This window comes from Cottoperca gobio, chromosome 4 (genome assembly GCF_900634415.1).
Source record: "Cottoperca gobio chromosome 4, fCotGob3.1, whole genome shotgun sequence".
NCBI lineage: Eukaryota > Metazoa > Chordata > Actinopteri > Perciformes > Bovichtidae > Cottoperca > Cottoperca gobio.
In genome coordinates, this window is record NC_041358.1 from 20,986,482 (window position 1) to 21,009,866 (window position 23,385).

Here is a 23,385-nt window from a genome sequence, read left to right on the forward strand (position 1 = left end):
CTTCTATCAAAACTTTCTTTATCTGTATTTGTGTGAAGATGTATATTCACCTCCCGTCAGAGAATCACAAATGTTCGAGCCTTCCTTGCATTTGCAGGGCTTGCAGCTGCCTCCATGCACCATTGGATTGCCGTAGTAACCAAATGCACATCTTAAAGAGAGGAAAACAAGAGCTTTTCTATTTGTATTGTCAGTCCTATATGCTAATTCACGTGAGGGCTTAGGATGCAACATGTTGCTGGACTGATAGTAATCTTGAGATGTAAATGATGCTTGTGTTGATTGTGTGTCATTTGTTGTTCAGCAGACACACCTCTCACATCGGGCTCCACTGTAACCACGTTTACACAAGCATTCAATCACTCCAAAGCCGATGTCCAAACAGGCCAACGCAAAACTGCAGAGAGAGGTAATAAGATCTTCATACTGATGCAGAGTAGAAATCCGTCGAGCTTGGTTGAGCTAGGGAATAATAAAGGGACTGACTTGTTCCATGTAAAGGGGCATGGGCAGGCACGGCAGGTCCTGTTGGCTGCGTTTCCATAGTAACCCTCTTTACAGCGTTCACAGCGGTCCCCGGTGGTGTCAAACTGACAGTTCTGGAGGTCAGTTAGATCGAACACAACATCAACATTTTTTTGCATTTGGTTTGGCCCACAAATGCTACAACCTTTAAGCTGCAAGTGTGCTTTAAATCAATAAGTGTGTGTATGTGTGTGCATGTGTGTATGCACAGAGTCAACTGTGGGACCATTAACACAAGCAAACACTCCAACCCCACTGACCTGCTCAGGAGAAACCTCTAATCTCTAAGTAATCATGCTGCAAAGTGATTAACGGCAAGAACATGTGAATTACATATTACAAGGTCCGGGTATCTCGAGTTAAGTGTATTAGAATGTATGTCTAATAGTGAAAGTAACTTTATACACTCACATCAGAATAAAATCCACTTTTTGAAAGGGCTCAGGACAATTTCAGGTGGAACATTAAATCATTCCATGACATTGTTTTGCAGTCTGCAACGTAATCTCTTTACCTGACATTAAGTGGGAAACAAATATATAAAAACCTGACAAAGCGCTGCATTACCTGAGTGATCTGGTTGCTGAAGGAAGGATCACAGAACCTTTTGGTGCTGTTTGTCGTCGGATTAATCTGACTGTCATACCTACACTTTGAGCGTTTCTCAGTGGAGTTACAAACCGCAAAGCAAAGCAAAAACAACCACACTACTACACTGCAAAGCAATGATATATTCCACTGCATTTTAAGATATTCAGTAAGCCATGTGAGTCTAGCAGTGGAAAAAGTCAGACAGCTCCTCCTGCAGCAGGTGAACCTTGGAGCTTCTTTTGTATGTGAGACTCATGAAGTAAAGCTGGACAGTAAGAAACAGTAAGTCAGGCTCAAGGTTCAGTGAGGTGTGGTTGAACTTGTAGGAAGCAGTGGAGCATGTTTGAGTTTGGTTGAACAATTCAACATGCAGATCAAGTGACAAAAACTCATATAAAACAATGGTTAGCATTTTATTTTCAGTCCAGAAGTTAAGACATTATAGTTGATCCAGTAAGTAACTGATCAAATATTGTTTATAATGGTAGGAAAAATACAAAGCACCATTGTATTTGTTTTTATCTCAAACACATTCAAGTTGAGGCCTAAAACACTGAGCCTGGTGACCCATGAAAAGATATCATTATATGTCATTTATGAAAAGTGTTACTGTAACAAAAATACCAAAGGTTTGCAGTCTGAAGATAAAACAAGAGAGTTAAAAAATAAACTGGAAAACATTGCTCAGTGAATCATTCAGTGTACACAAGAGGGAGAGGTTTGTTTACACTCTACATAATAGACTATGTGAAAGTGCATTTTGACTCATAATGGTAATGAGTTTATTTGTTGCTCATTTCTAAACATGACTAAAACTTGTGGAACAACGGCTACTGTGGCCATATGAGGAGCCAATCTGTGTTCCCAGGGTCCTATATTCCCCAGTTTAATATGCTCTTAATATGACACATTGACAAGACCTTTTCCTTTGATATCTCCACAGTGGCTGAATGTATTCTTAGCATTCAAACTGGATCTGAAACGTCATCTCCCTTCATTGATTTGCAATTACCATACCAAGCTCTTATAATGTTAGCTTATCAAAAACATAGGACCCTGTTAACAGAGGACACTGGGAACAAAAGGATGACCCTGTTACAATTGTATATTATGGGACAGCTAGCATGCTAAGCTACAGTAACAGTAGCACCAATTGAAATGAGTCTTAAGTAGGTAAACTGACTCAGTAGTGTCTGTTATGCAGCAAGTTTGCTAACATTTGCCAGAATTATCTTCCATTAGCTTAAAGGTTGTGTTATTACTTAGAAATTCACATTTTCATTTGTAAACAGAAGAATGCGTTCTCACTTCTGTACAAGTTACCTTGTCTCACTTGAAGTATTTAAATTGTAGTTTTTCATATTTGGTGATTTAGACTAATCAATAACATTTTAGGAATGCTATAGTTTGTCTGGCCACAGGCTGCTGCGTGTACTACGTCCCTGAGAGAAGTGTTCACTGTAAAAGGTTCATATGAGCACAAAACATTATCTACAGCGTCAGAAAGGTTATAAAATATAAAACTAATGTTGTTTTCTGAGACCCTGACAGTCCAGTGGAGGAGTTCAGCATTAACACAAGACTGAAGCATCTCATCAGAATCATAGAATAGGGTACAAGGCGTAGCTCGCGATGCCACAAGTGTTTCTGCCATCTCGGACCATTCGCATGTAGCCGCCTTCACCCCAACTGCTACCCCAACTAAAAAGAAAAAAACAGTGATTCATATTAAAACAAAATACAACAAACAATTGTACATGTGATCTATAATAGAAGATGTAGTGCTTGATAAAATCAATCGATGTTGACCGATATGTGGAAGGTTTTTCTGACCTGTTTTTGATGATCCAGTAGTCTTGGCCTCCTTCAGAGCCGTAGCCAACCAGCAGCACCGCGTGACTCAGATTGTTCGGGGTTACAGACGGGCTCATTGTAAACTCCTGCAAACGAAAATTCAATCTGCATAAATGTATTGTTTGGCCACTTGGGGGCAGCATAAACACTATGAGCAATGTCTTTCACAAAGACATAATAATTAGATTCCATTGTTAGTAAGAAAATATTTTTTACAGCTGCCTAAAATTGTTAAACGCTGACATAACAATTGTCTAGAGGGAGTATTTTACAACTAACCTGAGCTGTAGAACAGGAAGCTTGAATGATCCGCATCAATGGCTACTGTGATTGGCCCGATAGTTGCCACTGCATCAGCGAGAGCCTGCTCGTCTCCTTTGGGTATGAACCTGTACTCTTTGATATGGGCAACTGCAAGTCTGCTGTCGTAGTAACAGGGCTGGGTGTCCTGTTGAGAGAAAAAGAGAGCTAAAAGTTAACATCAGAATGACAGAATATTTAACTGTTTCAACTGCTCTGATGGAGGCGGAGCCAGCAGGTTGAGTCTCACCACTGAGGTGTATGGGTAGGAGTTTGTCGGCTGGATTCCGTTTTTGATCACGTAGTCATAGGCATTAGCCATCCAGGCACCATTGCAGCCGTAGGTACCATAAGCTCTGGAGCAGTCCACCAGGTTTTGTTCACTCAAAGACACAAGCTGACCTGTCCTCTTGTATATTTGTCCCTCAATAGCTCCTGTAGTGCTGAAGGCCCAGCAAGAGCCACAGTAACCCTGTGAATTTAAAACATACAGTGGATTTGAAGGTGTTCATGATTCAGTCTGGATAAAAACCCACTGAAAATGAGTTCTGAAAATTCCTTACCTGGTCTTTCACCTCAGGTGACATAACCCATGTTCCTGTAGTCGACAAACAAAGCATCTAACTTCTGAGCATTGTTACGCAGCCTTCGACCCGAGACGGTCTTACCTCTCTTCACAAATTGAGAGTCTATCACAGCACCTTGCAAAACCTGGTACTCTCGTCTGGTCTACATATGGAGAAAATAAAGAAGATTGTTTCCCAATCATTCATGTTATTGGAATATCAGCTAATCAGAACAACTTGCCATACTTATTTAAGTTTAATAACCAGTTTAATAATGCAATGAACACTTTATTTAAAATTTACTTCAAACACTTTTGAGGTTATAGGCAGTGGTGCTTTTAGCATAGAGAGGAAAACACTACTCCTTACCAGGTCTCCATATTTATTCATGGCCATAGTGAACGGCCTCATCCCCATGAAAAACCCTTGATTATTGTCTTCAATAATGTGTTTGTTCTCCTCCCAGATGACCTGCCTTTGCATATCGTCCTGCAAGATAACACAAAGCACAGAAAGACTCAGTGAATCAGAGTCTGTATGCACTGTACTGTAAGTGCTTGTATTTTAGACGTGGAGTCAGTCTCACCAATTCGTCGTAGGATATGCCATGGTTGCTCTTCCAGATATCCCACTCAGTCAGGACCACCTCATCTGAGTCTGAGGCCACATGCTGTATGGCACACAGCAGGACAGAGAGCAGAGCTGCTTGCAGCAGGAAGCCGGCCTGCTGGACTACAAAAACAATAGCATTACAGTGGAGTCACACCTTTTTTTGTATCTAAACAAATAGTTATTATCAGAGTTTGTGAATTGCATTGTCATTTACGGCAAAGTCAATAGCATAAGCTATTGAAGTTCTGAAAGTGAAAAACATTATATTAATTTCTAAAGTTTATACTCACTCTCTAGAAAACCTCATTTGCAAAGGTTATTACTAACATAAAACATTCTCATGACTGACTAAAATGCAATTTTATGTAAAAAATAAAAAATATGTCTCATAAATAATGTATAATAAAAGAGGAGTATGTGAATGGATCACAACACAAGCTATACATGTTGCTGCATGTACAAAGCAGCCTGTAAACTCCAGCAGGGGTTATTCTCACCACGACAAGGGTGGTTTTAACATTAAGCCAACATATTGTAAGTTCAGAAACATCAGCATATTAAGTAATGCCTCTTGGCATTTAATAAAACTGAGAAATGCAAGTTGTCTCTCAAATAAAAGACTTTCAGACTTTTTGTTTTCTAGCACATATGAAATAAAAAGCTCTGGACAGCTTACCTTTAAGGATGTGAGTCTGTTTTGTTCCCATGGTCTGAGAGGGACTCTGGGCAGTGACACAGCAACAGACTCACTGTCAACCTTCCTTATATAGCTTTGCAATAAGTACATTGTCTCCACTATACTTTAATGAATCCCTTAATCAACACTTATGACAGCACCTCAGAAGGACATTAGTCAACAAAAATAAGATGCTTTCCCTGCTCCTCCTCGGTAATACACCTATTATCATTTAGAGAGAGCTAAAGCTGCAATATTGTAAATCCTTAGATTACCGGTTTATAGTTGAGCATAACACCTGACATGTAACTTTCCAAAAACAGCATTGGAGGAAGTACACAGATCATTTAAGTAACAGTACCAGAACATTCATTTAAAAATACTTTATTAAAAGTACAAGCACTGAATTCTAAACCCTGATTAAGTAAAGTACAGAAGTACAACCAAATAAAATTCAAAGTAAAACATATATAAATAATCAAATGAAATAAATGTACATTGATGAAAAAAATACTTTAAATAATCTATATAATTGTATATATATTTAATATTTAATTTATATATTTATTTATAATATACAGTATATAATTTATCAAATGAAATAAAATAGTAATCGTATATAATTATATATATATATATAAAGTAATAGTAATCCTCTCTGGGAACCATCACCTTATCGTGGTGGAGAGGTTTGTGTGTCCCTATGAACCTGAGAGCTGTGTTGTCTGGAGCCTAGTGCTCCTGGTAGGGTCTTCCAAGGCAAATTGGTCTCAGGTGAGGGGCCAGACTAAGAATGGTTCAAAAACATCTTCATGAAAGAAAGGGAAAGGAAAGGAGAGACCCTGCCCGGAGGAAGCCCGGGGCCCCCGTCTGGAGCCAGGCCCAGAGGGAGGGCCCGACAGCGAGCGCCTGGTGGCCGGGTTTGCCACGGAGCCCGGTCGGGCACAGCCCGAAGAAGCTACGTGGAGCCTCCCATCCATCCATCCTGTGGGCCCACCACTCATGGGAAAAACCGCTGGGGTCGGGTGCGCTGTCACACGGGTGGCAGTGATGGTCAGGGACCTCGACGGACCAGACCCAGGCAGCAGAGGCTGGCTCTGGGGACGTGGAACGTCACCTCTCTGTGGGGGAAGGAGCCGGAACTAGTGCGGGAGGTGAATCGCTACCAGTGATCTGGTGGGGCTTACCTCCACACACAGTCTTGGCTCTGGAACCGTACTCCTGGATAGGGGTTGGACTCTATTCTTCTCCGGAGTTGCCCAAGGTGTGAGGCGTCGGGCCATGGTGGGCCCGACGCTCACTAGCCCCCGGCTGAGCGCCGCTACGTTGGAGTTTACCCCGGTGGACGAGAGGGTCGCCTCCCTACGCCTTCGGGTTATGGGGGGGAAAACTCTGACTGTTGTTTGTGCCTATGCCCCAAACCGCAGTTCTGAGTATTCGGCCTTCTTGGAGACCCTGAATGGAGCCCTGCAGGGGGCTCCAGTAGGGGACTCCGTAGTCTTGCTGGGAGACTTCAACGCGCACGTGGGAAACGATGGAGACACCTGGAGAGGCATGATTGGAAGGAAGGGCCTCCCTGATCTAAACCCGAACGGTCGTTTGTTGTTGGACTTCTGTGCTAGTCATGGAATGGCCATAACAAACACCATGTTCGAACATAAGGATGCTCATAAGTGTACGTGGTACCAGAGTACCCTAGGCCAAAGGTCAGCCATCCCTGTGGAGGTTGGGGGCATTGAACCTGAGTGGGCGAATGTTCAAAACCTCTATTGCTGAAGCTGCGGTGATGAGCTGTGGTCTCAAGGACTTAGGTGCCTCAAGGGGCGGTAACCCTCGAACACCGTGGTGGACCCCGGTGGTCAGGGAAGCCGTCCGACTGAAGAAGGAGTATCGAAGGACTAGAAGGGCGGAAGCTTCTGCCGTGTCAGAGGCAAAGCAGCGGGTGTGGGAGAAGTTTGGAGAAGCTATGGAGAAGGACTTTCTGTCGGCACCAAGGTGCTTCTGGAAAACCATCCGGCACCTCAGGAGGGGGAAGCGAGGAACCATCCAAGCTGTGTACAGCAAGGGTGGGACCCTGCTGACTTCAACTGAAAAGGTTATCGGCCGGTGGAGAGATTATATCTCCTCACTGGCCTGGGAACGCCTCAGGATCCCCCAGTCGGAGCTGGAGGATGTGGCCCAGAGAAGGGAAGATTGGGGTTCCTTACTGGAGCTGCTGCCCCCGCGACCCGATCCCGGATAAGCGGTAGACGATGGATGGATGGATGGATAAAATAGTAATAGTTATATTAAAAATCTAAATACAAATTGATTCATTAATTTAAAAAAAGTTAATGATAAAAAGGAAAAAAGAAAGAAAAGAAATACAATTTAAAGTAAAAAGAGAAGATTTAATCTTTAACAAAGCATTGTATTTTATAAGATTATCATACATTTATTTAATGTTAATCTGTAAATTAGCTTGTAACTACAGCTGTCATGTGAATGTCGTGGAGTAATAATGATAATATTTGCCTCTAAAATGTAGTGGAATAGAAATACTTTTGTTTTTACTTTTTTGTCTGTGTGCTGTTGACATCTTGCTCCGTGGAGAACTTTGGGCTGCATGATTGTATAAAAAGGGGCTATAAAAAGAGTTGACAGTTAAGTAGAAAAATGTGTGTGTGTGTGTGTGTGTGTGTGTGTGTGTGTGTGTGTGTGTGTGTGTGTGTGTGTTCAACAGCGCCACCCAGCGGCCCGCTGCGTGCCTCCGTGCAGCACCGACTGCAGATGAGCTCAGCTGACTGTCTGGCTGTTATTATGTCCGCGAACGGGCGCCGCCAACACCCAAACACAGTGCGGCAAAACAGGCGAGTGGCGCTCAGCTCAGCATCGTCTCTAATGTATGAGTGTGCAGGAAGAAACATGAGTCACGAATGAGGTCTGCAGGATGTCTTTTAAGGTAAACAAGCCTTTTCCATCCATCATTCTCTGACTACACGCACCCTGGGCCTCAATGAGAAACCAGATCACACCTGCTTCCTCTTATAGTGCACACTTATTCGTTTTAACGACGTGGTGTATTTAACTGTAAAGCACCGCGAGGAAGCCGGTGTGAGCTGGAATTAAATAAACTGTCAGATTGCAATCGTCTGTGTGTGTGCTTGTGTGTGTGTGTGTGTGTGTGTGTGTGTGTGTGTGTGGCGCTACTTAAATGTAACACTTTAACCTGTATAGTGTGCTCCTGTGTATGTGTGCACGTGCTGTTTGATGCAAATGATCCTTGAAAAAAACTTCAATCATGTCTAATCTGAAAGAGAGAGAAATAGTGTGTGTGCCTGCGTTTGTTTGTTTGACACCTCTACTTCTGCAAAGGACACTGTTTTACTGTTTTTACTGGCTGCACTTTACTGTCAGTGTGTATAATACTATAATGGTGGTTTAAGGTCAGTGGTTGTTGTGTGTATTTACCCTCCAGAAGGAAACACCCCTGGCTAATGCTGTGTTTTGGGCAGCGAGGAAGGGGAACTTGGCTCTACTTCAGCTGCTGCTCAACAGCGGGCGTGTGGACGCAGACTGCAGAGACAGTGTAGGCCTACGGAAGCTGCATGTCCTGGCTGCTCAGCTGCACGCTTTAACCATAACCCACCTGTGGTAGGAAGACAGAGAGCTTCAAGCCTTACCTCGGTTGCATGTGTTTGCGTGTGTGTGTGTGTGTGTGTGTGTGTGTACTACCCTTTATATGTTTTTTATTTTATTTTCATCATATAAAGGGTGAGGGTTTCACGTGTTGAGTGGGAAAATCTGCAGAATTTAGAATTTTCATCAGCACATTTAAATTACTTTTGAGCAACTCATCTGCAATAAAAAAAAACCAAAGTTGCGAATTTAATGTTGCCTTGTTTCTTTACAGTATGGGACGACAGCGCTGATGGTGGCATCCTACAGCGGCCACTATGAGTGTGTCAAAGACCTTATCATGCAAGGAGCCGACATCAACTATCAGAGAGAGGTATGATCGGAAGATAACTGGAAGCTAGCAGGGAGTTGTTGTTATTACACTTAACATTAACTGCTAAGCTAAGATCACCATTTCCTGAATGTAGCTACATATTTAGCGTACAGAGACTGAAGACCCCTGAAGTCCTTTTATTGAACGTTTTTCTATTCTGTTCTTCATTTCAAAAAAGATACAAACATCTTTTATTTGTGCTTTTCAGACAGGTTCTACCGCCCTGTTCTACGCCTCCCAGCAGGGACACAATGATGTAGTGAAGCTCCTCTTTGAATTCGGGGCCTCCACTGAATTCCAGACAAAAGTATGTAGCAGGGACAATGAATGTGCATCAGTCTTTGTTATACTGGGTGTGATGGAGATGCAATCATCTCTAACATGTGATTCAGATCCGTCTAGACATAAGGAGACAAAAATGAAGCACAAAATATGCTGCTCAAACTGCTTTTTGTTTTTTACACACTGGAGACTTTAAAGATGTTCCCTCTGCAGCATGTAACACACAGTGGTGACTATCAACTGTTTTTCTCACTGCTTTCTTGTGCTCTGTGGCAGGACGGTGGGACAGCTATCACTGTCGCATCTCAGTACGGACACTCCAAGGTGGTGGACACGCTTTTGAAGAATGGAGCCAATGTTCACGACCAGCTAAATGTGAGCCACATCTTCAGTCTCTTTTTGGACCTGTCTCCTCTCACTGTCAGTATGACTGTCTGTCAGGAACATGATGGTTAGCTGCACACATTGTCCCAGCAGCTGGAATCCAGCCTCTCAGGTTTCTGCATACTGCTGAGTCAGACACGACTGACATTTGGCAGGATTAGTGTCTGTCCTTAGCAGGAGAAAAACAACCTGCCTGTGCATACATATATTTATAAAATTGTAGTAATATAGTAATATGTTATCAATACACTTTTTGATCAGTTGGAAGCTTTTCCTTTTTTAAAGGAAACTACAACAGAAAAGTGTGTGAGATGAATATTTTATGTTTCAGGATGGTGCCACACCTCTGTTTCTCGCTGCACAGGAGGGTCATGTGACTGTGATACGTCAGCTGTTGTCAACCGGGGCCAAAGTTAACCAATCGAGGGAGGTAACGTCCTCCACTCTTTAGCATTTTTACAGATTTAAAGGTCCCGGTCACACAACACCAGCAACATGTTTCTCATCCCTCCAGTTTATCTCATGCCTGCGTCGACTCTAATATTCCTCTTTTGTTTCATCTCTTCCCTTCTTGTGTTCTGTCTCTGCATCCGCTCCCTCATCCATGTGTTTCAGGATGGCACTGCCGCCCTGTGGATGGCAGCGCAGATGGGTCACAGTGAGGTAGTGAGGGTGCTACTCTTACGTGGTGCCGATCGCGATGCTGACAGACAAGTATGTCATTTATTTAGAAATAAATATAGTATATAAAAGTGTAAACAAAGAGATCATTGATTGGTGTCATTTAGACCTCTTGTCACAAACCAGTGTTGGGAAAGTCACTTTCAAAATGTAATATATTACATGTTACTTTCATTTGAAAGTAATACGTAATCCGTTGCTTTCACCAAAATAAAATAAATACGACAATGCTTTATAAAAGAGAAGAGGGTAATGTTGTTTCAAAGCTGGTAATCAAAGCACAGAAGCTCAAGTTTATTGCAGTTCATTCCAAATCCAGTAGTAAAGTAGATAAATTGCAAGTAATGGGAGTATACTCAATTTGAAAACGTAGTGTTCCCATTATATAAGCTACAGTTTGCAGAGGCCTATATAATAGAAGCAACCGTTTGATGATCCTGGACCGCCCTGACTCAGAGCAAGTAAGTATTGTTTTGTTAGATAATTGTATGCTCTCTCTCTTTTCTTTTTCAAGGATGGATCAACAGCATTATTTAAAGCAGCTTTTAAGGGACACAACAGTGTCATCGAGGAACTTCTCAAGTTTTCTCCTTCAGTTGGCCTTCTCAAGGTAGAGGATGCTGCCATTGTTTTCAAAATGTTTATTCTGAGTAAAGGAAACTAATTTCAGAGATTAAAGTCAAGCAATGTTGGTTCATTGTCGAAAAAAACAACATTTTAAATTTGTGACTTTAAAAAGAATTCTGAATTCTGTGATATACTTATTTTCTTTACCTAATAGACGGTCTTTCCAAAAGTGCCAAACTGTTCCTTTAGTAATAACCCTGCAGCACTGGATAAGGAGCAGGTGTATACAGTATTTTATTCATAACCTGAGAATACAACACTTCTCCATAAGCATTATTAATACATATTTTTACTTGTTGTCTCCAGAATGGCTCTACTGCCCTACATGCTGCTGTTATGGGTGGAAATCTTAGAACTGTTCTGCTGCTGCTTGAAGCCAACGCAGACCCCACACTACCCAACAAGGTAAGGCAGTTAAATATGTAAAATGAGATTATAAATGGACAAAACATGAGCAAACTTTATCTCATGTGTGTTTTGCAGAATAATGAACTGCCTGCAGATCTTACGAAGAGCGATCGCATCCTCAAGATGTTACATCCCAAAGTCCTAAATGGAGACCGCTGATGACCACCCAGACTCCTGCCTTCATGCCTGCCTGTACCACACCGATGGTGTGTGCTGAGGGGGGAAATAAAATAACAGTACAGTGTCAAATCTACTCAACTACAACATGTAGTGTAAATGGTGTTAAAATGCTTTCGATTGCGACTGAAATGAAGCTGTCATATGTTGAATAAACCTGCACTAAAACTAGAGCAACAACATGTGCCACCAAAATGCATTTGTCTGCCATGTGCATCATCTCCTTTACTCTGTTGTTCTACACTATATGCATTTATTTTTGTTAATCCCAGGTGTTGTAAGATTTTTAGATATTTTGCACACTTTTTAATTTGCCTTTTTAATAGATGTAATAAAGTGTTCATTTGTTATTCAATCCATAAGTGGCAGTGTGCATGTTTATTTAATGTGTGAGGATTAAGTCATTTTATTTTTGAAAAACCATAGACAGCTTTATTATTATTATTTTAATGATAAACAATATTTAGATATTATTGTAGTAACAATATTATTTTGTTTGCTTGGAAAGTGAGCATGAGATATTTTATTAAGCCTTATAAGTAAGGGAAATGTTATCCCTCAGCAGGGACTAGTTGCTAAAGATGTGGGGAACAAGCAGCAAACTAAACACCATTTATTTGTCCAAAATGTAAGTATATTTTTGACTTAAAAGAACCTCTGAAACATAAAAATATTTTGGGTAATAATTTACTAGATAAAAATTGCTGGACATGAATCTCTTTAGCATATTGCGTGTGAAGACTATGAAGCAGGTGACATGGAAACTTTAAAACTTTAATGTTAACAATTGTCTGTCCATTGTCTGAAATATGATGAAAGAACCATTGCAATAAATTATAAAAAATTATATAAAAAGCAAAATGATTTAGTTATAATGACTAATATTCACTAGAGGTCAGTATTTTCAGACCGTCACCTGTGCCACACCTGTAACTCACTTTTCTAGTACTTGAATTTAATTAATTACATTTTAGCTGCACAGTAAGTAAAAAACAAAACAATTCTGAATATTTGCATCTATGTAGTAACTTTGAATGATTACATTTGTTTCTAAAAGCATGATTTATCTAACTGAAGAGGACAATAACATTATCACGTGACCACTGCGGAAGTGACAGTCAACTTTTTGTTGATGCGGAAGCAGAGAGACATTTAGGATGTTTTGCGATTGAAGTTGTTGTATAATGATACATACGTAGCAGGTAACAGGAAAACAATAGTTTACAGTTGTATCTAAAGCGACAGGCTGAAATCCAAAGCTAATGGCTGGTGGTAATTTACAGGTGAGTGACAAACTTTTGTTAAGTAGGTTACAAAAGACTGTGACATCAGAAGAGACGTTAAACACTTCTGCTTTTTGAACAACAGTTTTAGTTTTTAATCATCTAAAATGGCTAATTCAGCGTGTAAAAGCTCGTGAATTTAAACGTAATGATGAAATAACTCGGTACCAGGGTCTAGAAGTAATAATTAACGGCTTAATTAATACGTTTTAAATAATGTATTTATTGTAATGTAATTATTTACAATTGGGAATCCCTTTGGCTGGTGTTTCTCCATACGAAGTAATGTATGGTATTGAGACAGTATGAATATTATGTACATGTAGTAATGTACATATTACTCCATTACTGTACTTAAGTTAAGGTTTGATTTTGTGCGTGTGTATTTGCAACTAAAAAAGAAAAGCAAGGAAAGACTGGGAAAATAATATAATAACAAATACATAATATTAATAATAAGATATAATATAAAATGTGCTAAAATTAATTAATTAAGTTCAAACATTTATAATAGCATTAATACTAAATTAAAAACATAAATGGATTTTTCACAAACCTGGTGAAGTTGTTTGTATTATTAGCTTCTACAAAGCACGTGCACATAAATTATTAACCATTAGTAAATACAATAGTAACTACTTATAAACCTTTTAAAGGGTGCCATATTACAAGTTGGTTTCTTTAATTCTTCTTTTTCCTGTTGTCAGAAAGCTATAGATCTCGCCAGCAAAGCTGCAGCGGAGGACAAAGCTAAAAACTACGAAGAGGCCCTCAAATTGTACCAGAATTCAGTGCAATACTTCCTCCATGTTGTCAAGTGTGAGGAGCCAATCGGTGTTTGATTTCCTGCAGTATTTGTGTGGTTTAGATTTTCCAAACATCACTACTATTCAACACAGCACCATGACTTAAGCTACTTACTGTGTTGCAGATGAGTCCCAGGGGGATCGGGCGGCGCAGAGCATCAGAGCCAAGTGTGTCGAATACCTGGACAGAGCCGAGAAGCTGAAGGAATATCTGAAGAAGAAGGAGAAGGCTCCTCCGGCCAAACCCGTCAAAGAGTCTGATGACAAAGGGTGAACCAATATCACAGTGTTTCATAAACAATATAAGTTCGGGGGCATTTTTTTATTTTTCATGTAATCACACACAGTTTATGTTTACATTCAGTGATACTCCATAACTACCGTAATGCATTGTGTGTGTCTTTCAGTTCTTACAAACATGTTAAATGCAGCTCCTTCCTGATTTAAAACAAGATATTTAGCAGTCTTATCTGGCATTTCTTGAAACGTTACCACCATCTGTAGATCACTGGAATAATGTGAAACGATTGGCAGAATTGTGTCATGCACGAGATAAATAAAACACAAACCCACTTATAATAACCTTCCTCCTCAGTGCTTAACTCCCCAGGGTCCCTTTGAGTTGTATAGAAGTTGTTTAATTCCAAAACACTAAATCCTAATGACTGGTATAACTGACAGAGAGCCATTTAAATCTATATTTACAGTCATTTATAAATGGAAACGTTAACCTCCATGTAGACAAAATTGGCATTCAGTTTATGGGAATTATTTAATTTAAAACGAACACCTACTATTAGTAATTGCAAAGTCTTTTTTAGTAACCTTTGTAAGTTTGCAGTTTCATATCATACTTTATTAGGAAACTATTGAATCTCAAAATCAATTTTTTTCTGTCAGGGATGAAAGTGGTGACGGGGATGACGCTGAGAAAAAGAAGTTCAAAGATCAACTCTCAGGTGAAAAACACTTTCACTGCATTGAAAGGAAATATGATCCTTATTGCATGACTATTTATGAATATTTAATGCAGCATTCGATGTGATCAAACCCATCTCTCTTACAGGTGCCATTGTCATGGAAAAGCCTAACATTAAGTGGGACGATGTAGCCGGACTCGAGGGGGCCAAAGAAGCCTTAAAAGAAGCCGTGATCCTGCCCATTAAATTCCCTCATCTGTTCAAAGGTACTGAAAACACAGATTAACATTAAACCTCCTGAAAGTGAAGAGTATTTAATAATACGGTATCTATTTGTGTAGGAAAGCGAACTCCTTGGAGGGGGATCCTTCTGTTTGGCCCTCCAGGAACAGGGAAATCCTACCTGGCAAAGGCGGTGGCCACGGAAGCCAACAACTCCACCTTCTTCTCCATCTCCTCCTCCGACCTCGTGTCCAAGTGGTTGGGTGAAAGTGAAAAGTGAGGCCTGGTTTCGTTGCTTGATGATACAACTGTGAATAAGACAAACTGACAATAAACATCTATTGTTTCTCCGCCCTCTGTCTCTCTCCAGGTTGGTGAAGAACTTGTTCACTTTAGCCCGAGAACACAAGCCATCGATCATTTTCATCGACGAGATCGACTCTCTCTGCGGCTCCAGGAGCGAGACCGAGAGTGAAGCGGCGCGTAGGATCAAGACAGAGTTCCTCGTCCAGATGCAAGGTGAGTGAGAAGAGATGACCTGAAAATCTGAGCTGAAATCTGAAAAGCAGTGATTTGTTTATCACGTGTAAGAAATGTCCTTCTCCTCTCAGGTGTTGGAAATGATAATGAGGGAATCCTGGTCCTGGGAGCCACAAACATCCCATGGACATTGGACTCGGCAATCAGGAGAAGGTTAGTTTCACTTGTGTGAAAACGAAGCCTACGTTCGTACAATCAGTTAAGCCTTCATCGTTAGCATGCAAATGTTAGCATTTAGCTCAAAGTACCACCGTGCCTAAGACTCATACTGTAGAGCTGCTGTCATGGCGGTCGACTCTTTGTCCTGTTTTATAGAGATAATGAAGCTACTTTCAGAGTTGTGATGTACTTTAAATCAAACTCTGGCAAAATAATGCAGTTCTATCCCCAGAAATAATGTGGACAGCCTGAGATCAATGATCCTATAGATCAACGCTGAACCTGCTGATCTCAGTAAAGGTCTCGAAAAGCTTGTCTGTAAACAAATGACTATCCATTGTTTGAGAAATTATAGCTTTGTTTCTGTCTGCTGCATAATAATAAAACGTTTCTGGTGAAACACTTTTTGTTTTACTTCTAGAGTGCAGCCTTTGATAGTGTTGATCATCCTCCTTAGTGATTCTTATTAGACAAAATAAACACTGCCGCAGTAGCGCCACAAGGCAGGACACAGTCTCACTGCTACTCTACCATCTTTTCTCTAGTTTAAACATCAGTCATTATCTCTTGCAACTAGAACAGATAAAAGTTTTCAACTAAAAGGGTAAATGTGAGGGGATAAAAAGAAATCCGAATTTAAAAGGTTCATAATGGCTTATTGAATATTGTGTGTGTCTTAGGTTTGAAAAGCGAATCTACATTCCTCTGCCAGAGGAGCACGCTCGCTCCTTCATGTTCAAACTGCATCTTGGCTCCACCCCCAACAACATGACGGAGCCGGACTTCATCACTCTGGGCAAAAAGACAGAGGGATACTCTGGGGCGGACATCAGTGTTATCGTTAGGGACGCCCTCATGCAGCCTGTTCGGGAGGTTCAGTCAACCACTCACTTCAAAAAGGTGAAAACACTAACAGACCTTACCTGTCTTATTTCAAACTGAATAATAAATAATAAAAGGTCTTTTGGGAATCCGGCAGGAAGATGATGTTCCAAAGAGGGACAAATGTCTCAACAGCTATTGGATGGATTGCATTGAAATTGTGTACACATTAGGGCTGGGCAAATTCACAATATTATATCGGACTAGATCTTTTCTTAGATTTTGGATATCATTATACATGTTGTCTTTTCCTGGTTTTAAAGAATGCATTAGTGAAGTGATGTTATTTTGTGATATTTGATTTCCTCCATGTCGCCCAACATTTGAATTTTGTCCAATACTTTCATTTATGACTAAATACGTCCAAAACTAATGAAAGTCCCATCAGCCTCAGCTGAGCACAAGTGTGTTAGCATTGTCACTGTAAGCATGTTAGCTGATATTAGCATTTAGCTTTTAGTGGCTGAGTACAGCCTCACAGAGCAGCTAGCATCTGTAGACTCCTAGTTCTTTAAATCACTACAGTTAGGTCCATTGCTGTTCTTGGGTTTTAAGAACAAATGGTTGAACATATTAATGTGTACAATAAAATAATTTTCTTTTCTTAATGATAACTAGAGAGTTCCCTAATTGGGAAACACTAAATCAGGGTTGTCAAACTCATTTTAGTTCAGGGGCCACACACAGCACAATTTGTGATCTCAAGTGGGCCGGACCAGTAAAATGTTTCCTTACTTCTGTCCATCCACACAAACGCATGCTAATTAAGGTTAAGGGGTCATCATGGAAAGATCCCGACATTGTGGTGGAAGACCTCCTGACTCCGTGTTCACCGGATGATCCCAACGCCATAGAGATGACGTGGATGGACGTTCCTGGGGAGAAACTGCTAGAGCCAGTCGTGTCCATGGTAAGTAAAGACCTCAAATGTTTGCCAGGAAGGAAAATACTGTATGTGCATGATATTGATAAACATGGACGACTGCCGTGATCATCATTTATTGTGACCTCTGTGATGTTTTCCGTGCAGCCGTACATGCTGAAGTCGCTGACAAACACCAAGCCGACCGTGAATGATCAGGACTTGGATAAGCTGAAGAAGTTCACCGAGGATTTTGGTCAAGAAGGCTAATAATGCTCACTCTCACCATTAATAAGACCGCAACTAACAAATGTTTTCACTGTCAATTATGCTTGTGATTATTCGATTAATCCTTTGTGTCAAAAATGTTGGAAATGTCCCTCACAGGTTACCGGAGCCCAAAGATCATAATTTATTCTGATTTGTGGTAAAAAAAGAAAAGTGCCTGAAGATTAATCGATGATCACAATCTTAATTGATGACTTTTTTGCGAATCGACTGTTTCAATACTGTTTATCACTAACTTGTCAATCCACTGATATTACATCTACACATTTGTAAGCTTTCATATTTCTCTTTGGTTTTATTTTGCATGTCTCACACCAAAGTGATGATAATATTTGTTTTAAAGAAAACTTTACTACCATTACTGTTCTGGAGTATTTACAGTAGATGGTGATGCTACAGTGGGTACATGCACATTTTCAACACTACATACCTCCTAATATAGTCCAAGGGGGATTATATTTTACACACACACGTTTCTATCGAGTTATTAAATGTTACAGGAAACATTAAATATTGTATAATACTGTTTAAAGCGTTCTAAATTCTGCCTATGCATACATTTTCTACACTTATGTTATGTTCTGATTTAGTTATAGATCCTGTCAATATGCTCAGTGGGTTTGAAATGTGTCTTTTTTTAAAGTGTCTTTGGGGGTTTATTGGTTACTTACTGGTTGAATAGATGAAACTGGTTATTGTGGCCATTTGCACTTTTGTTGTATCCTACACGACATGTTCTGTGAACGAAAGTCTCAGGGTGAAATAAATAACTCAAAACAAAAACAACAGGATTCATTATTAACTTTGTGAATATATTTAATTGTTAAAATACATCTCTTAGTTAACTGTCATATATATATGTATAATTGTATTCTAAACAAAGGGTCGATCAAACTTGAATTAGTATGTTTGATAGGATAAATTTAACACGTTAAATTCACATCTTAAAACCCTTTAAGATGTGTAGAAAAATGACATCAACGTTACGCTGCTTGCACAAGCTTATAACTTGCTCAAATGAAATAGTTTGTAAATACAAGTCTTAAATAACTCTTCAGTTAGTATCATTGATAAATATATGCAGGATCTTTGAAGAGCAGGGCAACATTTGTTTTCTATTGAGCACAAGCTGCTGTTTCAAAGTGAATAAATGCATAATGTCATAATAACATGAATAATGGGAAATATCTGACCATGTTTAAGCCATTTGGAGTGAAAATTCCAAGTCCAGGCCAATTGAAATGCAACTGAATCTCAAGAGACTGATTGGTATTTGTGCACATCACACCGAGCCTACTGAAACGAAAAACTAAACATAACTTCAAATGAATGAAGAGTATGGTTCAACAGCTGCCAATAGAAACATTTCCATACATATTGCATGCACATACGAGTCAGGAGGAGTGACGTCCCTTTTCACTTCAAAGCACATCGTGTAAATGCCGGCGTTTCCTTCAGACACAGATTTATTTGTGGTGGTGACAACATCAGACATCCATCACAACCAGATTCCACCAAATGTTTACCTCAAAAATACTACAATGTAAGTGATTATTGCTTCGTGTGTGTGCGCTTCTCTTTTACACAACTCTCATCTCAGCCTGCCTCCACCACAAACAACCTGAAGAGCTGAAGAAACGCTGCATATTCTCAACCAAAACAGACAAATAATACATGCAAAACAAAGTAAAGGTACAGTACACACAGGTGACAACAAAACCTGTATTATAAAAAAAAATTTAAAAAAGAAAACACATTGACGGCTATTAAGATAATTCTGCAAATATGAACGACAAATGTGCTCCATTAAACAGAAACAACCTTGAAAAAAAAGTGAGGACCTGAAATGTACAGTACATAAAAGGAGTAGCTGTCATTTAAATAACTTAAAAAGTGAGTAATTGTTGTATTTTTTGGTTAAGAACATCATATTCAGACAACACAAAGGGGATGGGAATATGCCACACAGGGCAGCATAAAGTGCTAACAGTATTTACTGTGTATATATATATATATATATAGAACGCAGAAGGAGTAAATCACTGCCCATCACAATCATGCTTCATAGATGAAAGTAGCCCAACAGACACATTTTACTCCGGCTCATGTGATGGCACAGAAAAGAAGCCGAATGCTGCTAATACGGGGGACGGGGTGTGCTACTAGATGTATATTAATCACGACACTAGAAGACGGAGAAGAGAGAGCCGAGTGCCAAACCAGTTGCCGCTCCAGCGAGCATGCCAAAGGCCACATCTCCTCCGTCTTCGCGCTGGCGTTCCCGAATAACAACATGGTTCACTCCAGGAGCGGGGTACCCACCTAGGACAATCACAATCAAGGAATTAAAACATATTCAAACTTTGTTTGTTGTTGAAATCACAAGTTTCATCACGATAAGATATGATAGTTGCTGCCACAATACGATTTCGATTCAATTAATTAATCGATACGAGACGATATCATATTGATATGATTTGACCGTTTTGATAGTGAGCTCTTCCAGACATTAAAATTAAAAACAATATTATTTTTAATAAAGCAATAGGCCTCCTGTTCACTATAAAGTTTCACATTGTTTAAGTGCAAATGTTTCCTAATCAGTTAAGAATTTCAAAATAATGGCGCATCTTAATGATAAGTATCGATGTTTACACTTTGCATCGATGATATTGGATCGTTGATCATTGAATCGATATATCTATCCAGATCGATGGATCGTTACACCCCCGTGCTACAAAACTGTGGCGTTATTTACCTTGTTGCTGATAAGGATAAGCTACAGCGTAGGGCTGCCCGTCAGCTGAGTATACAATCTGTGTAGCATGTGGTGGAGGAGCGACATAGTCTCCATACGGGCCCGGGGCATAAACCTGCTGAAAAATGAGAGACAAAAAGATCATGAAATACACAGTTGATGACGGATGCCTTCACATTACTAAAGAAGAGTTATTTGATTCAGTTATTTTTGTGGAGCTCTTAAACGCTTCCATTACTACACAGTAGATGGTAGTAGAATCCAACTTTGTTTGTTGTTATGTAGTAGCAGTCGTTTTCATTCGCTTATTTTTCCCTTAAGAAGGATCCTGTCAAAAGAAGCCTAATTGTGCTGCAGAACATATAATGCAAACAAATGTGACATACAGTTCAAATTATAAATGCAGTACAACCATATTGTGCTATTAAATGCCTTAAACAATGCGTGTCTTAGATGTAATCAGTGATTCATAATTATAAAAACTATAATTGTTACTTGATAACAATCCAATTCCCAGACTTACAGTTTGATTAGTTCTTTGAGGAAAAGAAAAGAATGTTGAGGCCTGAAATGTGCAGGTATATTGCCAATAAAAAAAACTTACATTTTAATGTAATTTTTGTCATAAGCATACTGTTTATGCCTTTTACCTGAGGTGGGGGAGCATATTCTGAGTAGGGGGGAGGAGCAGATGCCATCACTTCCTGTGCAAAGCCGATCTGAGGTGTAGCAACCACCTAAAAATAAACACAACAAGTTAAGACACCTCACAAGAAAGCTGAGCGTGAACACTAACAAAACTGAGCTACATGAACCAAATAAAGAAATATCTCACACTTTCACTTTTATGTATGTTAAGCCTGTCTTAAATCATGGAAATATTTTCAGTTTATGTCACTGCGTATTTATTGAATAAAACAGATTACCATAAACTAGCTGGTTTTACAACTTCTTATTCTTATTTTGGTAAATACATAAAAATCTAAAATTAAAAATGAAGAACCTCACCGCATTAATTCTGGCATCCTGAAGTGCCATGGTCCATGCCCTGCAACACAAAGTGAAAACAATGTCACCTTAGATGTAAATAAGGCTGCCTCCTCAATAATTGATCATTTTGGTCTAAATTGGCTAAAATTTCCTTAGATAGTCATTTTTTTCCAGTTTTTTCATGCTTAATTACTTATTTTTAAGAAACGTATGAGCACATCTCTGGTAAACACAAGGTTTTAAATGGTGCTTTTGCATGATTCAAAATCGTATTAGTGTTAGTCGACTATGAATTTCCTTAGTTGAGGACAGCGCTAGACATAAAATAATGTCTATTCTAAAAATATAAAAACACAGAAACACTAAAACATACAACTTCACCAACACAGAAACAAAAAGAAAGTGGCCAAAATAATAAATAAAATTGATATGATGACTCAGTATGAATGTATTGTCTTACAGAGCATCATCGGCACTGTCTGCACACAGGCTGATGACCCGTCCATCTCTGCACACTATCTGCAGCAAGGCATCACGTGTTTTACCCTCTGGTGGGTTCAGCTCTGAGGAGCAGGACAAATAAAGAGTGACATATTTAAGAAATAAGAGTAGATTAATACTCATATCAAGTGTATCCTCATGCAACAGATGACAAATACCTTGACATGCAGCAGAGTTGCGGATGTTAATGCAGTCGACCCGCATGTGGATGTCATCCTCCATGTCATGCCGTTGTTGATCATTATAAAACACAAGTCGTCCGTCAGCCCACAGGTCAAACCAGTTTCTTTTCCACCGACGCAGTATGGTACCTATAATGTAAATATAATACAGTTGAGTTTAATGTAAACTGAATATATTTATATAGGATATTATACCAAAATATCACAGCATATTTAAACAGCATTTGATAAGTATTGCCTGATATCCATATGGTAAACTGTTAGGACTGTGTCTGCCTACTCACTTTGTCGATGGAGCCATCCACTCTTTACCATAGCCATCTTAGGGGCGACACCTAAAACAATAATATATATATATATATATATATATATATATATATATATATATATATATATAAAAGTCAGTATATGTCAGTAATGACAAACTAAGGGCTGGTGACTGGGTGTGGCATAGCAAAATAAACCGTGTGACTATTTGCACTATTAGCTTAAGTCCACAATTGAGAACTAGTTCAATAGAAAAGCTATAAACAAGTGAGCACAGTGGTTGTCTTGCAAATGACTGAGTTTATTGATTTTCAGTTTCAGGCTTATCACGAGGTCTGACCTGACATGATCTCATGAACAGAAACGTTTGACACCATGGTAATCAATTACAAAATTAGAAGACGCTAATAGTTTGATAATTGTCAGTGCCATGGACTGTCACATTTTGTTTAAGCTATCATTTAATTAATTTGGTCAGGTATTTTGGTTCTCAATGCACCTTTAGCTAGCTAGCCTAACGGTAACGTCAACAAATGATGGCTTCAAGTAACAATAGCCAAGTTGTGAATAGGTCATGATGTATTACTAATACAAGTTGGACTGAAGAGATAATATTCAATATTGATCAAGTTACATGAAACATAATAACCCCGTAATGACTTGAAGCAACTAATAAGTTTAGCTTTCGTGTTTCGAAGTTAGCTAACGATAACTACATATCAGTAGCGAGCTAATACTAATCACAAAACACCAACACTGGTCATTATAATCGAAGATAACAGCACATTAATTGTTGGAGGCAAAGTGTAATTTGGTTACTTACTTGATTATTTGTATGTTTTATGAAAAGATTAATCTTTCGTGAGGAGAGAAAGCAAACACGGAAGAGAGATGTACAGTAAAAGACGATGCCCTCCTTGGACTCAAAAATCCTGAACCAAAAATCCGAGCGGGCACAGCCTGTGAGAGCCGTTACTTACTCTTCGATTGTTGCCCTTAACCCCGCCCGCGCTGCATCTCGCAAACGTCCAATCTCTTTGGAGAGGGAGGC

General features: G+C 39.5%; 4 protein-coding genes across 8 annotated transcripts; 2 read left to right on the plus strand and 2 right to left on the minus strand.

Annotated features, from left to right (window-relative positions):
- Window positions 1–1,546: 1,546 nt before the first annotated feature.
- Window positions 1,547–5,155, minus strand: LOC115006888 (cathepsin L1). The gene is given in 10 exon segments (XM_075074117.1): window positions 1,547–2,817; window positions 2,950–3,029; window positions 3,031–3,056; window positions 3,250–3,418; window positions 3,521–3,742; window positions 3,834–3,848; window positions 3,850–3,999; window positions 4,206–4,325; window positions 4,423–4,568; window positions 5,125–5,155. Coding segments are annotated over 10 exon segments (1,059 nt in total). The 3' UTR covers window positions 1,547–2,717.
- Window positions 5,156–7,883: 2,728 nt separating this feature from the next.
- Window positions 7,884–12,033, plus strand: ankrd29 (ankyrin repeat domain 29). 3 transcript variants are annotated; one of them, XM_029429842.1, is made up of 10 exons: window positions 7,884–8,065; window positions 8,582–8,757; window positions 9,017–9,115; window positions 9,324–9,422; window positions 9,674–9,772; window positions 10,113–10,211; window positions 10,397–10,495; window positions 10,977–11,072; window positions 11,396–11,494; window positions 11,573–12,033. In XM_029429842.1, the coding sequence occupies exons 3-10, from the start codon at window positions 9,035–9,037 to the stop codon at window positions 11,654–11,656; spliced, it is 756 nt and encodes a 251-aa protein (XP_029285702.1). In that variant the 5' UTR covers window positions 7,884–8,065; window positions 8,582–8,757; window positions 9,017–9,034; the 3' UTR covers window positions 11,657–12,033. The 3 variants fall into 3 exon arrangements, with proteins under 3 accessions (XP_029285702.1, XP_029285701.1, XP_029285703.1); XM_029429841.1 differs by having other exon boundaries at window positions 8,582–8,692; XM_029429843.1 differs by lacking the exon at window positions 7,884–8,065 and having other exon boundaries at window positions 8,757–8,811.
- A 757-nt stretch (window positions 12,034–12,790) lies between these two features.
- On the plus strand, window positions 12,791–18,419 carry LOC115006567 (vacuolar protein sorting-associated protein 4B-like). Its single transcript, XM_029428834.1, has 11 exons — window positions 12,791–12,957; window positions 13,665–13,776; window positions 13,889–14,033; window positions 14,664–14,722; window positions 14,830–14,949; window positions 15,025–15,181; window positions 15,276–15,424; window positions 15,517–15,598; window positions 16,285–16,504; window positions 17,256–17,396; window positions 17,517–18,419. The coding sequence occupies exons 1-11, from the start codon at window positions 12,937–12,939 to the stop codon at window positions 17,616–17,618; spliced, it is 1,308 nt and encodes a 435-aa protein (XP_029284694.1). The 5' UTR covers window positions 12,791–12,936; the 3' UTR covers window positions 17,619–18,419.
- Window positions 18,196–23,311, minus strand: plekhb2 (pleckstrin homology domain containing, family B (evectins) member 2). Of its 3 annotated transcripts, none has more exons than XM_029428838.1 (8): window positions 23,158–23,311; window positions 22,352–22,402; window positions 22,044–22,196; window positions 21,845–21,947; window positions 21,403–21,442; window positions 21,045–21,131; window positions 20,395–20,509; window positions 18,196–19,958 (listed from the first exon to the last, which is right to left on the minus strand). In XM_029428838.1, exons 2-8 carry the CDS (start codon window positions 22,386–22,388, stop codon window positions 19,822–19,824), a joined length of 672 nt encoding a protein of 223 aa, XP_029284698.1. In that variant the 5' UTR covers window positions 22,389–22,402; window positions 23,158–23,311; the 3' UTR covers window positions 18,196–19,821. The 3 variants fall into 3 exon arrangements, with proteins under 3 accessions (XP_029284698.1, XP_029284697.1, XP_029284699.1); XM_029428837.1 differs by having other exon boundaries at window positions 20,395–20,512; window positions 23,158–23,310; XM_029428839.1 differs by lacking the exon at window positions 22,352–22,402 and having other exon boundaries at window positions 20,395–20,512; window positions 23,158–23,307.
- Window positions 23,312–23,385: the final 74 nt, after the last annotated feature.

What these genes read in the sequence shown, in the direction of transcription:
- LOC115006567 (XM_029428834.1), top strand. Translation starts at nt 12,937, where the DNA reads ATGGCTGGTGGTAATTTACAG. An exon ending in TGGTTGGGTGAAAGTGAAAA is followed by an intron (nt 15,182 to 15,275) that starts GTGAGGCCTGGT and finishes GTCTCTCTCCAG; the next exon opens with GTTGGTGAAGAACTTGTTCA. An exon ending in CAACCACTCACTTCAAAAAG is followed by an intron (nt 16,505 to 17,255) that starts GTGAAAACACTA and finishes ATGCTAATTAAG; the next exon opens with GTTAAGGGGTCATCATGGAA.
- ankrd29 (XM_029429841.1), top strand. An exon ending in ACGCAGACTGCAGAGACAGT is followed by an intron (nt 8,693 to 9,016) that starts GTAGGCCTACGG and finishes GTTTCTTTACAG; the next exon opens with TATGGGACGACAGCGCTGAT. An exon ending in CTTCAGTTGGCCTTCTCAAG is followed by an intron (nt 11,073 to 11,395) that starts GTAGAGGATGCT and finishes TGTTGTCTCCAG; the next exon opens with AATGGCTCTACTGCCCTACA.
- plekhb2 (XM_029428837.1), bottom strand. Translation starts at nt 22,388, where the DNA reads ATGGCTATGGTAAAGAGTGGATGGCTCCATCGACAAA. An exon ending in GACAGTGCCGATGATGCTCT is followed by an intron (nt 21,443 to 21,844) that starts GTAAGACAATAC and finishes TTTGTGTTGCAG; the next exon opens with GGCATGGACCATGGCACTTC. An exon ending in AATATGCTCCCCCACCTCAG is followed by an intron (nt 20,513 to 21,044) that starts GTAAAAGGCATA and finishes CTCATTTTTCAG; the next exon opens with CAGGTTTATGCCCCGGGCCC.